General features: G+C 40.7%; 2 protein-coding genes across 3 annotated transcripts in view; one reads left to right on the forward strand and one right to left on the reverse strand.

Annotated features, from left to right (window-relative positions):
• The window catches only part of lama2 (laminin, alpha 2), a 165,875-nt gene that overhangs the window by 79,256 nt on the left and 68,656 nt on the right, over positions 1–17,963 (forward strand). For both annotated transcript variants that reach the window (XM_068577698.1, XM_068577700.1), the window contains exons 21-23: positions 4,950–5,161; positions 13,650–13,756; positions 15,730–15,910. In XM_068577698.1, coding sequence (XP_068433799.1) covers positions 4,950–5,161; positions 13,650–13,756; positions 15,730–15,910 — 500 coding nt within the window. The remainder of the gene's footprint in view (positions 1–4,949; positions 5,162–13,649; positions 13,757–15,729; positions 15,911–17,963) is intronic.
• Positions 7,665–9,667, reverse strand: LOC137786060 (uncharacterized). The gene is made up of 2 exons (XM_068577701.1): positions 9,519–9,667; positions 7,665–9,160 (listed from the first exon to the last, which is right to left on the reverse strand). Exons 1-2 carry the CDS (start codon positions 9,665–9,667, stop codon positions 8,518–8,520), a joined length of 792 nt encoding a protein of 263 aa, XP_068433802.1. The 3' UTR covers positions 7,665–8,517.

The following is a 17,963-nucleotide window of genomic DNA, read 5'->3' on the forward strand; positions in this document are numbered from 1 at the left end:
TACACTCTGATGTGTTCATCCTTGAATTGTATCTGATTGAAGTTAGAATTTCTGTAGATTGTGTATCGCCTCCTGTGCAAGTTGTCCGTTTTCCTCGTCGAGTACAGAAAATGGAAACGCTTTCATGAACTGTTCACAACTTACATTTCTATTTTATGGGTTCTGAATTGACAAATATTATTAAAAAGACAAATGTAATCTCAGGATTAAATATTGTGCTTCAAACAGGTTTCCAGTTGCCCATTACCCAGGCCTCTGCTGTGTGTTGCCAGTTAAAAGAGATCTGCTGGGGGACACGGGGCTCAAGGGGCCGCAGCTCGCTGCCATGCATAGTCGGCATGCCTCGCCATGCAGAAGCTCTCTGTCTGCCTTTTAGTCTTTTCATAAACATTTGCCAGTGGAAAAAAAAATGACTCATATCAGTATATTTAGCTTTTTACTTTGTCTCTCACAGAGAGGCACCTGCTCAACTCTGGGCCCAACCAGTACAAGTTCACTGCTCTGACTTTCTTTGTAAAGTCCTTTCAGATCCATCCGTGAGAAACAATGTTAGTTTTAATGGAACACAGTGGGACAAGACCCCAATAATGACCAGCAGGCATCATCAGAGACAATTTTTCTTAATTGAGATGGTCATGCTAGTTTTGGGGAGATAGTATTCAAACTGTAATGTTTGTTTGTGTGTGTGTGTGTGTGTGTGTGTGTGTGTGTGTGTGTGTGTGTGTGTGTGTGTGTGTGTAAATATGTCTGTGTCTTTGAATATGCATTCTTGTGGTGAAGCACAAGACAGCTGGTAAACAAGAAGGAGATCATATAGGAGCTGACATAATGTAAGATTATACTTCCATAATGTAAGATTATATTTCATTACTAAAGACAGTATTAAAGAGGTAATCAGCAGTTGGTTGTTTCTTGTTATATTAGTCTAATTAATACCTGCTATGCACTAACTGCCATCACACTTCATTATCTACAGTGCTTCTGTTGCTGTTAATGGTAATTAATTGTAATGTGCCAATTTGTCTGTATTATGGGCCTAAACAAAATAAGATACTCCCTTCACTCGGTGCTAATAGACTATCTACTTGCTGCTAAGTGACTCTGCCTTTCAATCTCCTGTCCATAAACATTCAAGTAAGTCTGCAAACACATTTTGAGTAGGACGCTGCTTTTTAGTAATATCAAGGGTCTGCCAGTATCTCCAGATGTAATTAGTCTTTAAAAGCAATTCAGATTTTACACATTTGTTTTTGGTGACTCATATCAGGCACTCCATGAATCAAGCTTTTATCTAGAAGGGACCAGTAAGCATTGGGGATGGTTGTGATTATTTTCAGTGTCATTTCAATGCCATCAACCTCGTCATGTTAGGTCAAGTCTGGGTGATCGGGCACCAGCGGGGTTGAGCTACTTGTTAGTTGTATTATTTAAACCACACAACACATCAGTGGTCGTTGCAGACACATCTGGCCGAGATCTGTACACCTTTCTAGTTTTGTTAAAGAAGGTTCAAAGTTACAATCTCGAAGGTCTTAAATCTGAGGGGATTCTGTTCGTAATACTGCAAAGGACAGGGTTTTCATCAATGAGCCACAGGCTTAATCGCCATTGTGTTCCCTGGTTCGGCCATAGATAGTGACTTAACAGACATTATTTAAATGAAACTCTTCGACTTTATTACTTCAAGGACTTCACTATCGAGAGAAAGGGAGACACACATTTTAAATGTCTCTTTTATGAGAAAATAATTGGTACTTCCAAAGCTCCACGAACTGACTGAATGCAGCAAGTCACGATTGTACTTTAAATGTTTTGGGATTCAAACCTGCACGACAGAACGCTGTGCTTTGGCAGCCTCAAGTGGCAGCAGGACTATTGGAGATTGTAAAAGTTGTTCATACTGAAACAAAAACAAGACATTATTTGATCTTATTTCCCTGCTGTAATGCACATACATTTAAAAGTAAATTGCAAAGTAACTTCAAGATGTTTATTTATATGAAAGTCCCATTATACCTCCTAAAAACAGCCTGCCCCAATTTTTGCATACAAATATACAGAAAAAGGAAATATACAGTCGCACTCAGAGAGAGCAAGTTGATCTAAAAATGCTTTGAAAGTTATTTAAAAAAGAAATGTACAAGGGAGGAGCAGCGCCTGTATTCCCCCGGCACCAACTCCCCATTAATAACACTAAAAATAAAAGAAGACAACTTTTAGGATCTCAACCCCTCTCTTCCCTCCTGTAACTCTACCGGTTGTGCTCACCGTCCGTTTCCTGTACACTCTGAAGGCTTCGACCAGGTGTCTGACCCCCAATATATCTCCTTCAGATATCCAAGACTCTCAACTAAAAATACCTCCACTTCCTCTTCAAGCCTAAGTGACCACACACACACACACACACACACACACACACACACACACACACACACACACACACAGAGTATGTAACAGAATAGAATAAAAATAAAAGTTAATGATTCTTGCATTTAAAACTAAATGCAAACACACACGCCGATCACAAAGGGAGATTGCTGCCAGTATGACTCTCCACTTGTCAAGAGGAAAGTACTTGTGGCGCTACACACACTAGTATACACGCACACACACCCACACCCACACACACACACTCACACACACACACACACACACACACACACACACACACACACACACACACACACAAAGCTAATAAGCCAGTTCTATTGAGTACCAGGGAGGGTCAGTGGTAATAATGGCTGGCTGCTCTCGACTCTCTCTTTTTCTCTCTCTCTCTCTCTCTCTCTCTCTCTCTCTCTCTCTCTCTCTCTCTCTCTCTCTCTCTCTCTCTCTCTCTCTCTCCTTTCTTTCCCTCTAAATTCAATTCTATTTTCAATGTGAAGACCTTTCCCCCTCTGCCTCCTCTCCTCTCTTCACTCTCTCTCCTCTTTCATCTCAATTCCCGTTTTACCCTGTAGAGCTTTATTTCAGCTTAGTCCTGTTTTATTTGGTTTCAGTGGCTCTTGACACGGCGCAGCACTTTCAGGTTAATGTATTTCGCAGCATCCAGACTTCCTCAAATTATTAATCAATCAAAAGAGGATGAAAAGCAGAAATGACAGTTCTTGGAATGGCGTAACCGTTCACACATGTATGAGTGTCCCTGTCCTTGCTCGAGGGTGCAAAGAATAATTATAAATTGTGGTTCTAGAAATGAGAGCAATCAAGAGGATTTCTTTCTTTTCACTAAACAAAGAATTGAAAAGAACATGAAAGAATTAAAGTATAAACAAAATAAATCCAAATCATGTTTTCCTTTCACCAAAAACAGAATAATATACATTTCTAAAGATACAAAAGGAGTAGTAGTAACAGGCGAGTTTAAGACATGTGTAGCATTGCATTACATTAGCAGGAAGGGTGTTCAGATGTTTCTTGCTGCAGGTTCAAACAGTTCAGGAAATATTTTTCTGAGAAAAACCTGGACATGCTCAAATAAACTGTTTTAGAACGAACTGCCCGAAGACATTAAATCTCTATCTTTTTTAAAGCTTATTTTTCTCAACCTTCATTTCATATTTGTTGATGTTTGGCTATGCTCTGTTGCCCTGCAGCTCTGTGTGTGTATATCTTTGGGTTAATGTGTGTGTGTGTGTGTGTGTGTGTGTGTGTGTGTGTGGGGGGGGGGGGGTTTGTGTGCGTGTTTCATATGAACAAGACAGCTTTGAGCTGAGCAGTCTCGCTGGTCAAAGGCACACCCGTAACAACGCTGATGATTCCCGTGGACTCCGCTCGATGAGCTTTATTGCTTGTTTATTTTGTGATTGGATATTGGTTGCCAGCTCTTGTGGGATGGGACCTGCTGTAATTAGTGATCTTGTGTTTGGAGATCAGTATTTTATTGTCACACAAGCTGCAAACATAGTCAAACTATATTATGATAATATTTACCTGCTGAAAATGATAAAGTTGTTAGATTTTTAAAAAAAAGATAAACTGAGCCACTGAGTATTTCTCTTGCAGACTTTAAAGCTGAAAATTGCATTTTAAAGTATTATTTGCCTTTTGAAAGCAGAGCAAAACTGTATTTTCAATAGATATGACTGAACTATCCAGTCTTTCAAGAAGACCTGATGCAGTATTATAAAAGAATCTTCTTGCTATGACTTGAAAGCACACCAGATGGGACGGTGATCAGTTGTTGAGGGGCTTTAAAGGATCTGGGTATTGAATTGTACGGGATTGTAGCGTTTTCAGATTATACTGACTGCCCAAGTTTTTGTTTGTATGAAAAGGAGAAACTTGGAGGAAGGTTTGTGCAGTAACAGTTCAAGCCCAGTCATTCTTAATGTGGCAGATTCATGTATTTTTGTATATGTTCACACTGCATACTGTTCACATTATTCTTTTTTTATTTTGACCGACTTCAGATTGTAGTGTAAACTGGTCACGGTCCTGCGGCTTCAAATGCTGACGAAGTCTTACGCCTCAATGTCCCTCTTCCTTGTTTATATATTCACCAAGTGACTCACGCCAGCGCATAATCCTGAAGAATCGATCTAGAGTGGCATAAAAGTGGCATGAGTTTCTACGTGACTATTCCGTATAAGAGTCACATTGCAAACAAATCTGACCTGTATCTGATTTAGGATCACATATGCAAGTGGCCCAAATCAGAATATCAGATTCCATGTGATTTGTGCTTTTCTTAATGTCACAAAAAAAAAAATCTGATTCCGGCCTTTTGCCTGGAGTGTGAGCATTTGATGCGACCACTAGGCCACAAAGGCAGAGACCTTTATACAGCACGCAGCTGTCTGTGTTGATATGTTTTTCCAATTTGTGAGACAAAATAAATACAAAAACCATCAACATATTCCCAATATCCTCTTTTTATTGACAGCTACACGCGTTCAAAATGAAACGGCATCGTCACACTGTTCCTGTGTCTCTCCGCTGCCCCCTAGATGTACCAACGGGTACTACGGCCAGCCCGCGGTGCCAGGAGGCTCCTGCCAGCCCTGTGAATGCCATGGAAACCTGGACCTATCCACACCCGGCAGCTGCGATCCAATCACGGGCCGGTGTCTGCGCTGTCGCCAAGGTTACGGCAGCGGGTCTTGCGAGAGTTGCGCTGACGGTTATTATGGAGATGCCATCATCGCGAAAAACTGCCAGCGTGAGTAACAACAAGCATCGTGTCGTACATTGATCGCTCGCTTTGACGCGGCGCTGTCGTTTGAGTCACTGTTAAAGGTTAAAATGTAAATGTGAGGAATAAAATACTTTGAGTTGGATAATAGTGTGGTACATTTTAAAGCAGCACTATGTAGCGCCTGATAATAAAAATAAAAAAAAACAGCACAATCATTCTTGAACAAATTTAAAGTTGGCCTCATAAGTAATAATGCTTAATTCAATATAATCAAAAGAGTTTGCTGCTCCAACCGTAGTTGGTTTGGTCTGACCAGCAGCTAATGGTGGCTAATAACGAAAGGTTGGCCGCTTTTATTACATAAAGCTCTCATTAGTTAGTTACTTTACTGACTTTTTACTCTTTGCTGCTTGTGCCATTGTTTCACTGCATTTAGCCTGACTCTGTAATTGCCCCTTGTGTCCAGACAGCTGGTCAGTGAACGCCACATAGGCTCGCTTTAAAGCCCAGTAAGGCAAGGCAAGTTTATTTGTCGAGCACATTCCAATAACAAAGCGATTCAAAGTGCTTCACATAAAAAGATTAAAGTAATCAAAACATAATTCAAGAGAAACATGATTTAAAAACAATTAAAAACATTTAAAAAAAAACATTAAAAAAAAACAGTCAAGTAACCAGTATGATGTTTTATAATTTGTTTTATTGTATATTCCAAAAATTACAGTTTGGATATCACTGTCATGTTATTTAAGGTAATTATAGGACACATCAGACATTACACATTATCAATATCCTAACTGTAAAGCCCATATTCATAAGTTGTTGTGTAACTTCGGCGACTCGTGTTAAAGAACACACGTCACCTTCCCTGGCCCACTGAGAAGGAATTGGGTCAAACTAACATATTCATTGATTTGTCTTGAGATGTTTTATGAACAAGTGATGCTAAAATCAGATTAACAAAACAATCCTAAACATTGTAACTTTAAAGGTAAAAGCCAATACAGCACTCTCAGCAGGGGTGGTAAAGTGAACAAGAGTATTTCCTCTATGAAACTCAATTTTAGCTAAATGATACCTTTTAATCCTTTTACTAAAACACTGAGTCGATATGCCATCTGGAGTGTGTGAAGTGTGTGAAGTGTGTGTGTGTGTGTGTGTGTGTCAGACTGCATCAGCAAGCAGCTGTGCTAGTAGGAGGTGTGATGTCGGAGCGGCCCACTGAATACCAGCTGTGTTTAAGAGTGAGAATAATTAAAAAAACTATACCTGTAAAAAAATAAACAACAAAAGAGAGACTAAACAAGAGAGGAGAGAGCGATGGCAGCGAATACAGACGTACAGATGGCTTCTGTTTGTGAAGATCATCATTTAAACCTGTGCTGTTGATGAAAACGGTGGCACTGGCAGCGAGACAGGCAGAAAGACAGATTAACAGAGAGACACACAGGCAACAGACGAATACAACCCTCAGACATGCACACACGCAGGTAGACCGCCTGATGGGGGGTATTAATGTGTATTTGATAGTTCATTGTTCTGGAGTTGTTTCCCCTCTCCACCCAGCTAAATGGTTATTGATTAATCAGCCTGATCTATTGCTCTCCTCCAGCGCTGATCGGCTGCTCGTGTCTTGGAGGGTTGTTATTGATCGTGTACGAATGACCACCAGGAATTATTAAAACACAACTCTCTCGCTCTGTGTGCTTCTGCCCGTCTATCCGTCTCTCCTTCTGTCTGCCTCGCTCTCCCTATCGCTCCCAGTCTTAATGAATTTTATTGAGTGGAGCAGGAGAGTTCATGCTGAGTCCCTTGTGCATTATTAGACTGTAAAATCCTTTACTTTTTCTTTTGATGTCACAAGTTCCCATTTGTGGGCATTTTTGCTGCAGCCATTTTGTGTTTCTGTCTAATAGCGGTTTACTTTAATTCAGCCGGGGGTTGAAAATGGTTTGACTTTGAAAGGAACTTCACCACAAAGCAGTTTTAAGTGGTTTTAAAGATGTCTGAGTTGCACTCTCACACATTTGTTTAATAACTGGTGCAACATAGATATATTGTAATTCAATAATGTTTTCTGTGTGATTCTTAAATAAATGTTTCACGGACACGTCATGCAGTAGAATAAACTCACAGGGGAACAGTGAGAAACCTCACATTTCTAACTTCACCAGTCTCAACTCTTCAGCGGTCACATTCGCAGAACAATATCAGCTCTCTATATAATTGTCATAAGCCACTGTAAAGGGAATTTGGCCCTAAAGCTAAAAAAAAAGTTAGATACCGTTACTAATGTAGATGAACTGTTTTGGTGCTTGAAATTGGTTCACAAAAGTACTGGCTAGAATCTATGAATAAAATAGTTAATCAATGTAATTAAATGTCCAAAACTAAATGTTAAAATATTGTTATGAGAAGAAGTGTTGTCTGTCACTCTACTTCATGAAATGTTAAGAGTGACAGAGCAATGACTTTATACTACAGATCAAGCTCCATAGGATGTGTGCAAATGACAAATAAACATAAGTTTGTTTTCAAACAAAATATTTAATATGCATCAAAAATGTGTCAGTTTTTCAAGAACTGTTTTTTTTCTTCTTCAAACTAAATATGTACTATATAGAAAAAGAAAACAGAAAAAAAACTATTTACAATATTGTTTGAGTTTTTACAACTCGGCATGCCATGCTGCAAAACAGTTTCTGTCCGGCGGCAGGCAGAGGGAAACATCACACTCCCTGCACTTCCACGGTGTGTCCTTTCTCATGCCTTGGCTTTGTCAATATTCACACCCCTTGCAACCCGTGGTGGCTTTCATTCTGGATGCTGTTACTTCAGCGATAATCACAGGAAAATGACCTTCAGGTGCCTGGGTAGGAGCGGTGAGGAGCGGCTTGCCACAGAGCTCAGCAGTCAGCTCCTCAATGAAAGCTCCGTGTGTCATGGGTGTTGTTCGCTGGGCCAGACAGAGTTCCTTGTGGAGAATGTAGCTCTTGGTCGTGGCAATATCTAGAAAATGATTTAAAAAAAGACTTCTGTACCAGTGCATGGCTTTGTGTTGTGCAGAGTAATACTGAATGAGCTGGTCTGACTGATCAACTCCACTCATGTGCTCATTGTACTCTACAACTGGTGTGGGACAGGGGATCGATATCTTTGTCCAGGTGCCATCTTGCTTCATCCTCCTCTGCACAGTTTCACCAGAGTGTGCTTTGTGAATTGTGGAGCAGACAGTTAGCTCCGTCAGGTCCAGCCATTTCACATAGACAATGGGGCCATCGCGGATCCATCTAATGGAGCCTCTCTTTTCCTGTCATTATGGACATCCTCGTATGGACATCCTCGTCGGGGTCGCTAAGATGAAGGTTCCAAGATATTGTTCAGTATCTGTTGTGTGACATGATCTGTGCTGGAAGAGGCAGGGTGAAAAGGTGATTCTGCCTCCAGTAATGTGAAATGCAGTCTAGTTTTACCATGGCCGCATACAGAACCAACCCAATGTACTTGTAAAAACACCGTACGTCTTCGTCTGTCCACTTGAACTTTTTTCCGTTTGCCGTTTGTTTAGCAGCCTGCTTGTTTGTGTTACAACACAGTGTCTGTATTGTTTTTACAGAGAAGAACAGTTTGAAGAGGTCAAGAGGTGTAGCTGTGGAGTTTGCGTCGAGCTGTGGTCCTGGTGGCCTAGATGGTACAAACCGTGAGACATAGGGAACAGTGTCCGGGTCTTTGTCTGTCTTCCAGGACAGCGAAGGTAGCGAAGGTGGCTGTTGGGGAGGTGGTTGTGCTCGGGGGGTACGGGACGTCTTTGCTCGTGGAATTTCTGGTGATGGGGGTGATGGCGGCTCTTCTGGTGATGGCGGCTCTTCTGGTGATGCAGGCCCTGATGGCTGCTGAGGTGGTTGTCCTCGGGGGGCACGGGTCCTCTTTGCTGGCTGGGCTTGTGGTGATGGGGGCACTGGTGGCTGTGGTGCTTGTCCTCTGGGGGCACAGGACCTCGTTACTGGCCGGGCTTGTGGTAAACTGGTGGCAGGCAGAGCAGCACAGAATAAATTACCACTGGTTATTACTATTGTCGTGTTTTTTAAATACACATAAGACTTGAGAACAAACTGCTCTTAAATGTAAACACTTACTCCTCGGGCCCGCCATTTGTCTCCTCCCCCCTCCCACCTGAATCCCCCCCATGGTCCCTACATGTTCCATTTCTTATGAACATCCATTAAACATACCTGAACATTAATGTGCCAACATCCATTTATAACAAATACTTAATACAATACAAATACAAAAACTACTAAGTAAATGGACGCTCTCACTCACTCACGTGCGTTAGCTAGATGTGCTAAAGCAAAAACAACGTATTTGTAAACACACTTACCCTTCTTGTGATGGATCGCTGTTATTTACATATTCTTCGTCATCGTAAGCGTCAAACTCTTCCGGTTCTGACGAGCCTGCCTCGTCCTCATCGCCACTTTCCCATGTCGCTGAAAGTTTAGCGAGAACAGTTAACTTTATCTTCGCCATTTTCAGTCTTCTCTCTGACTGAAAGCCGGCGCTGCAGTGTTTTTATGAAGCGGAAGATGTGGGGAGGGGCCTCAGTGATTTCCTGAGTGTTCATTGGTTAGTTTCACACAAAGGGTAGACGGACACACGAATCCGCGAATCACGGTGAAGGGCGGAGCTCGACACGTGCGTCTCACGTGACGTCACAGAGCACATCCACGCTCCGAGCAGCTCGCTGTGTGTGTAAGTAACAGTTACAACCTGTATTTTCACAGTACATAATTATCTTTTTATGAACACACTTTATGCTTTACAAACATACTTTATGATCTTGGATGAACAATTCCACTTTCCTTGTCATTGCAGACATTTCACAGAAAGTTCAGTGTGAGGAAACTCACTTTTTTTCTCATCACTTCTTTTTTGGGGAAAATGTATAAGGAGTTGAAAACCACTGAAAAAACACTTAAAAAGCTGGAAAACAAGTTTTCAACCAACGCTTCCTCGTCAGTTTGGAAGTACTCACAAACTGCAGGAGACCACCCCCTTTTTCAAACTTGCAGGAGAAGACATTCAGGTAACCAGTCAGTTGGTGGTTGTCCTTAGTGGACAATCACCAACTGACTGGCAACCTGAATGGTTTCAAACTGCCCCATCATCAAACAACCTCCTACACTCTCTGTTGATGAACGGCTGCTTTTAAACAAAACAAGCAGACTTTAGCAGATCTGCCGCCCTGTGCTTTACACAAACCCGGCTTGGTGCGCATATCCCGGACAGCGCACTCCATCTGCCGGGCTTCCAACTTCTCCACATGGACCGAGTAACAGCTCTGTCGGGGAAAATAAGGGGAGGCGGAATCTGCTTTTATATTAAAGAAAATGGATGTGCAGACGTCACAGTATTGAAGTAATCATGCAGCCCTCACTCAAAAACACTTTTAATAGACTCACCCTGTCGTCTGTATTCATGAAATGGAGTTGACCCTTCAGAAGGACACCACAGGGCCCCTGCTGAACCCCCTGGAGTTTGCCTACCGTGCAAACAGGTCGGTGGATGATGCAGTCAATATGGGACTGCACCATATGCTGCAACACCTTGACTCCCCAGGGACATATGCAAGGGTTCTGTTCGCAGACTTCATTCATCACCATCATCGGCCTCATCAGGAACGGTGATGAGTCTCAAATGAGTCTCAAATTTCATGTCTGTGCACACACACATGGCCAATACAGATGATACTGATCAAGTCTACAACCTCTCAAATGTACCTTCATACTGTGGCAACACAAGGCCTCTGAACACGGTCACATGACATCTATTGCTTCTGTCCATCCTAGGAGAGGGATATTCCTCTCTTGCTCTCCCTCAGGTTTCTTCCCTTTTTTCCCTGTTAAAGGGTTTTTACTATCTGTATTTGAGGGAGTTTTTCCTGATCCGATGTGAGGTTCTGGGACAGGGATGTCATGTATACAGATTGTAAAGCCCTCCGAGGCAAATCTTGTATTTGTGATTTTAGACTATATAAAATACACTGAATTGAATTAAACACCAAATCTCATCTCATTTCCCTCTTTGATGTTGATTTGACTCAATTTTCTGTCTCCCTATAGCTGGACTTCTCTCCAACACTAATCATGGATTGTTTAGTAACAGAACAAAACGCATTTCAGGTTGCCACAAATTATCATCTTCGCCATCAAGACCAGCACTGAAAAGATTAAAAAAATACACACATAACAAAAAGCAACATATTATCCCACAACAAGGCTTGCATTGTAACGACTGACAGAACGGAGTCCAGATGGTCCCCAAAGGGTGAAGCTAGAGGGCTGTGAGACTGTGTGTGTGTGTGTGTGTGGGTGTGGTTGTGTGTGTGTGAGAAAACAGAGACGGACGGACATATATTTGCATGTTTTCTTGCATGTTTAATCAGACGTGTGTGTGTGTGTGTGTGTGTGTTTGTAGTAGGTGCGGGGGCGGAGCATGCAGGCCTCTGCATCCGTGTGTGAAGTAGACATCCATGTATGCATTATGGTGTGTGTGTTTCTGCATATTTGTGTGTGATCGTGTGTGTGGACATCTGTTGTACCCCTCGCTCCCTCTTACTTTCCCATCCCACACTCAGGTCTGTCCTTCTGTCTCTTTTACATCTGACGGTAGAGTTAGGAGGTAAAAACAGGCGACGAGTATCCACGTGTCTATGCAATGTGATGTGTGCTACACATTTTTAGAGTAAGGTGCATGTGTTCTTTTATGTGTGTATTTCATATGCAGCTTGTGTGTACGCATGTGTGCTTCTGACAGACCGTCCACCAGATGGGCGCTGTGATGTTCACACTTTTAATTGTATATCTAAGGGTCTGATTGGCGTGTGTGGGAGTGTCTTTTTTCACCCTTTTCCCGTAGGATTTAAACAAGTTTAATAAAGTTGCGGTATCTCAGATTGAGAGGAAGAAATATATGTGAAAGGTCGTACGTGGGAATGGGTATTGATATTTCTGTAAATAACCCATTCAGGAAGCATAAAAACTGCACACACATGACAGAGGCTATAAATTTAATGCCAGAGAAAAAGGACAAGAGGCTGAGATGAGGATCTCGATGCGATTTCTGAAGAGAATGAAAAAAATAACTGCTTTGATTTGATGTTTAAGAAGACTGGTTCAGTTAGTGTTATTCTTGTGTACCGTGGTCTTTTCATACAAATATATATTTTATACCCCCAAATTAAAAAATTCAAGATTTGCCTCGGAGGGTTTTACAATCTGTACACATAACATCACTGTCCCGGGACCTCACATCGGATCAGGAAAAACTCCCCAAATAAAAATAGTAAAACCCCTTAAACAGGGAAAAATGGGAAGAACAGAGGAGGATCTCTCTCCCCGGATGGACAGATGCAATAGCTGTCATGTGACCAGAATTAACAACGTAACAGAGTTACAGCACCTTACATGAATATGACAGAAATGATTCATATAAAGAGCAGTAGGCATGGACCACAATCTAAATAACCACAGTCCATGTCCGCGGTAGAGAGGAGGGGCATCAGCAGGGCCAAGGTGATGTTGGGGTCCTAAACTGCTTTGAAATGTTGAAAGTTCTTAATCAAAGTCTGGATTTACACATCGGAAAACATTTAGGACCTAAATATCTGGATAATGTCTAGATCATTGTTGTTGCTTAGTGTCAAAAATTATTTTTAGACAACTCATAATGTACATGTGGTAGCCACACTCTGTGTTCAGAAAGCAGGTTTATTTCACGTTATTTCAGCTGAATTGTACCTTTTCTTTTAAATGTAAGTACATTTTTTTTATCTGACAACATTTCAAAAGATGTGTTGAAATTGTCTTGGCATATTGGGGCTTATGTGTGAGTGTCTGGGTCCGGTGTTTCATTTTCCTGAGCAGCAGTCACGAGGCATTTTCAGACTCACAGATGGATTTCAAAGCCTGAAGCAGTATTTAGTTAATCTTTTATGTTCTCTACTGTTGTCAGTTTCTCATGAAATTCATTTTCATTAGAAGGTGATGAAGAGGTTCACTCAATCATGGTAATTGTGGCTTCTTCTGGAAGGAGGACTTGCTTCTTTTTCCTGCACACCTTCACATACTGGACACTGGTGTTTCTCCACAGCAAAAAGGGCAAATCTACATTCTCAAATAAATAAAAATATGTTACTGTCCTTGGTTGCAGCTTTGCGTTTCCATTAAGGCTCAAACTTCTGGCAAAACTGAATCAGCTCCTAGACGGATCTATTTGGGGAAGAGATGATTTTCTCTAAACTGCATTCAGAAGGATATTAAAATGCATATCGACAGCTAATCCTTAAAAAGACCTTAAGCAGGATCGGAGTTTATCCAGTCGAATAGTGTGAAGTTAATTCACTCACTAACCTGTGTTATTATGTGTCATTATATGTACTCATGTAGAAAATGCCATTAAAAAAATTATAATTGATAAACTATGCTCTCTCCTTTCCTCTCCTCTCCTGCAGCCTGTCAGTGCCATACTAATGGCTCTGTGTCTGAGGTCTGCAATAAGGAGACTGGACGGTGCCAGTGCAGAAAAAATGTGGTTGGACGACAGTGTGACGAGTGCATCGTAAGTATTTTGACAGACGCCAATAAACTTTACAGATATTGCTAATTTGTGTTGGCGCCATTCCTGTGTGGACTTTTCATTCATTCCTCTCATAGCAGTAATTCTACCCGCTTTTCTTGCTGTAATCTTGCAATAGCAATCTGTACAAGCTGAACCACCTGTGGTCTCCAATTACATCTATTTTGTCCCCATTTGTATTGGTACTACACATAATTTACTTTTATTTCTTTACATCAGATGTGTTTTTTTAGAAAACCAGAAATGTGCTACCGGGTGGGTCGACCGCGGGTTTATGTTCCTTCTATTTGTAGTTCATACTATTAATAAGGTGATTTAAGAAATTATGGGAATAAAGAGACCATTTGAGTCCTTGTTACTCATCAGAATCCTCCAAAATTCAATATGCAATGTATATTACAACTATATTACATTTTCCTCACTGTCTGCTGTCAGATAGTTGTGATAGGCAAAGCCACACGTGTACCCCATGTTTCTTTAGGACAAAGAAGACGCATCATTCTTATTATTACTAATCGTTTTACACCAAAAATTATTGTTAAAATGCAAACTGATATTTTTGGTAGTATGAAGGTCATCCGTAGTCAAGTGTTTTTTTTTTGGTGTAAGTTGTTGATTTCTTTGTTATTAACATAACTGTAATTCTTATACTAATACAATGAGTATGATGATGCCAAATAATAATTTGAATCTCCTTTCATCTTTACTTTTTCTTCTTTTGCGTTCTTCGCTTGTTCTTTAAGTATGTTATTTGTATGTGTCTTGCTCTCTCACTCTCATTGGTCCTCCTCCACTCCTCTGCGTTGTGATTGGTCCAGCCTAACTGCTGGTGGGATGCTGAGCGTCAGGATTGTATTCCCTGTCGCTGCAGCCCTCACGGCTCTATGTCTCAGCGCTGTGACATCGAGGGCCGCTGCATCTGTCGCCCCGGCTTTGTGGGCCAACACTGTGACCTGCGTCGCCAAGGTTACGAGAGGCGGGAGACCCGGCGGCCGGTGGAGCGGGTCCCCATCCAAGTCGCTCAGCAGCGATGGGGGGGGTCTTCCCGCTCGGGGGGTTGTCCCAGGGGGGCATACAGGCCTAAGACAGGGGTAACGCACACTGCACGGTGTGTTTAAAGCAGCATGGGTGTGTTTACTTGCTATGCAGAAGTGTCAGATATTTGTGTTGCTGAACAAAAGGTTTCAAACAAATTGTACATGTGTGTCAAGGATTAAACTTGTGTTTTTGGATTTGATTGTTTTTTAAACATTGCATGGAAAGGGAGGTGTGTTATTTACACAGTATTTTCAATGTTTTTTCTGTGAAAGATATTTCCTTTTGAAGACTTGGCTGAATGGAGGCACTAATGCATCTGTAAACAAAATCAGCAATTATTAACATATTTTGAGATAGTGCCAGTGAGAAGTGATTATAAAATATCACCTCTTTAAGCAACTCAGTGTTTGTTGTTGCTGAATTTGTGTTGTAAATAATCTAAATCATGTTCATGATGTTTCCACATTCTGCATTTTAAAACCGTTTTTTATTTAACTTAGAAAAACTTTTTTTTCAAAATCTGGCAATATTTCAGAAGATGTAGCTTAATGGGCAGAGATAAACCAACAAGCATGACGGTGTGTTTTTTCTTAGCAGCAACCAGGAAGCTTTGTCAGACATCTTTCAAAGCCCTAATGCATTTTTAAGTTGAAAGCAAATTGAAATAAATACTATTTCAGTCCAGACATCTTTCATGTTCTCTCCTTATCGCAGAATAGTTACCTCGAAAATCTTTATTCTCTTATTTTCCCTTCCTGTTTTTCATTTAATCCCAAGACAAGTATTGCATCTCATGTCATCCTAACCCCCTAGTCTCTAAAATGCTTGAGTGTGTCTGCAACTTGTCTCACCTTAAATTTACGACCTATTCTCAACTCCAATTTACAACCTCTTTGTCTTTTTCTGTGTTCCTCCAGTCCCAGACCCACGGCATCAGCACAGGTGGAGTGTGTGCCCCGTGTCACTGCAACTCATTTGGTTCCAAGTCGTTTGACTGTGATGAAGCCGGTCAGTGTCGGTGTCAGCCGGGCGTCAGCGGACCCAAATGTGACCGGTGCGGCCGAGGATTCTTCAACTTCCAGGAGGGTGGATGCGCACGTAAGCATATACCATGACATGGAAAGGGGAGTGCTTCTTTAAAAAGTTGATTAACTTGGATATACCAAAAGTACAGGTAGAGCTCAATCCACTGGAAACACTGAGAAAGTATTTAGATGTGTCCTGTGTTTATACTGTCATTTGTAATGAAAGTAATATAACATCACACAAACTGCTGTTCTGCTCTTCTTTCTTTTTAATATAAAGTTTACACAAATTGTCTGCAGTGCAATTCTATAAAAAAAAAGAAGGTATTATGTTATTTCAGAAATGCATGTGAAGTCCTTCACGCCATGGTGATTATTTTGCCCACGAGCAGGCCAAAGCTAAAATCACTCACACAAAACATCAGAGAAAAATGTGACAAAAAATGTTATGAATGTTAGCCGCTGGCTTTAGAGAAATGAGCGCTGCTTTGTATTCATAAATACCTTACTTTGTCATGCAGGCTTTTTTTTTCCCTCTTCCAGTTTCACATGTACATAAGTATCTATGCTGCACAGCGAGTAACTTGTCATCAGTTTCCTGCATAAATCTCACACTTTCTGTCTTTTAAAAGTCAGACTTGCAGAAATTATTTTAAAAAAAAACTCATGATTTCATTGCCAATGATGATCATTTATATTTTGACAATACTGTGTTTCATAAATGTAAATAGAAAGACAGTGGAAATGTTGCCAGGATAAACTAGCTGCAGATATAAACAACACACAGAATAACAAAGATGACCAATTATTTACAGAGCTAAAATATTTCTTATGAATCTTGGATGGTGAACAAGCAAAACAACTGATAATTATATTTAAATTATCCTGGCTTGAAGTAAAACTACAGAGGTTCCAACTAATTCAATTCACACACTTTTATTATCCAAAGTTAAATCAGTTTGGATGTAACACCAACACACATGGCTGTACTCACACCTTAAATTATAGGTCAAGGTTTTCCCAAATTGTCCAGCATGTCTCTGTCTCAAACGAGCAGCATGCTGGTCTTGGATGTGTTGGAAGTAAAGATGTATTTATTTCTGCAAATGTGCTAACAAAGCAAAAATCTGTGTACGACAGTTTGTCTGTATTTGAAGATGACAGTGGCAGCTGTTGTGCAAAAGTTACACAAGCTCACTTTAAAGTGTAACTTCATCTCCAGCTCTGACCCACTGCATCATTTCGGGGAAAACATTTTTTTAAAGGAAATCAGTAGAAAAAGTGTACATCTAAAAAGCAATTTGCTATTGGCTGTTTGTTGCCAGAGCTAAAGGATTTCATTATCATTCCCTGAGGGTGTGTTACGTCATTTCAAAAATATTTTTTAAATATCAATTATTGTAAGGGAATACCTGCAAATGATACAATTCTATGTCCTAAAAACTTGACGTCGCAAGCAGCAGGTGCAGCAAACTGCCCAACCACGCACCCAAAGTAGGACTATGGATATCTCTTCCCACATATCTCCTTATGCAATTTATTATTGATGCCAACCACTATTGACAGCTAAGTATAACAATAATAGGTCATGCATCCGAAAAACAAGATAAGAATGATTTGCTTTGATTTATATTAAAATCATTACCACAGGGCAGCGGTTAGGTTACAGAAATAATATGTTGGCTTGTGTTTAGTGTCCAGGTAATTTACTGCTAGAATGCAAATATGATGCCGGCTATGTGCATGTGGTTTTCATAAATTAATTTACAGAAAATGACTCGATGATGATACCTTTCTTTCATTAGCATTCTACATGAATGAATCAGGAGCCATTCAATTCTATTTCAGTTGATTGAAATATCAAAAAAATAATGCAACCATCCTGTCGAGATGACTTCACATTTACATTTAATGTGTACTGAGCTAGAAAGAGGTAGGTATTGACAATTGTGTTTCCTGTGTAATGGCAATGAATCAGTAAGTTATTTGGTGGCTCAATAAATAGACATTTGCATTCACCTTTCCCTTTTCCCTTTTACTTTTGGTTAAAGTTGAAACAAAAAAGCCCCCACAACTGTGTTGTTGTTGTGAACTAAAACAAATGAGTCACTGAAAAATAAATTGCA

Source organism: Clinocottus analis, unplaced genomic scaffold (genome assembly GCF_023055335.1).
Source record: "Clinocottus analis isolate CAN_PGR_092001 unplaced genomic scaffold, fCliAna1.0.p SCAF_15, whole genome shotgun sequence".
Lineage (NCBI taxonomy): Eukaryota > Metazoa > Chordata > Actinopteri > Perciformes > Cottidae > Clinocottus > Clinocottus analis.

Excerpts from the sequence above, each read along its gene's own strand:
- LOC137786060 (XM_068577701.1), bottom strand. The coding sequence starts at position 9,667 with ATGGCGAAGATAAAGTTAACTGTTCTCGCTAAACTTTCAGCGACATGG. Across the intron at positions 9,161-9,518 it reads AGCGATCCATCACAAGAAGG|TTTACCACAAGCCCGGCCAG; the intron begins GTAAGTGTGTTT and ends GCCTGCCACCAG.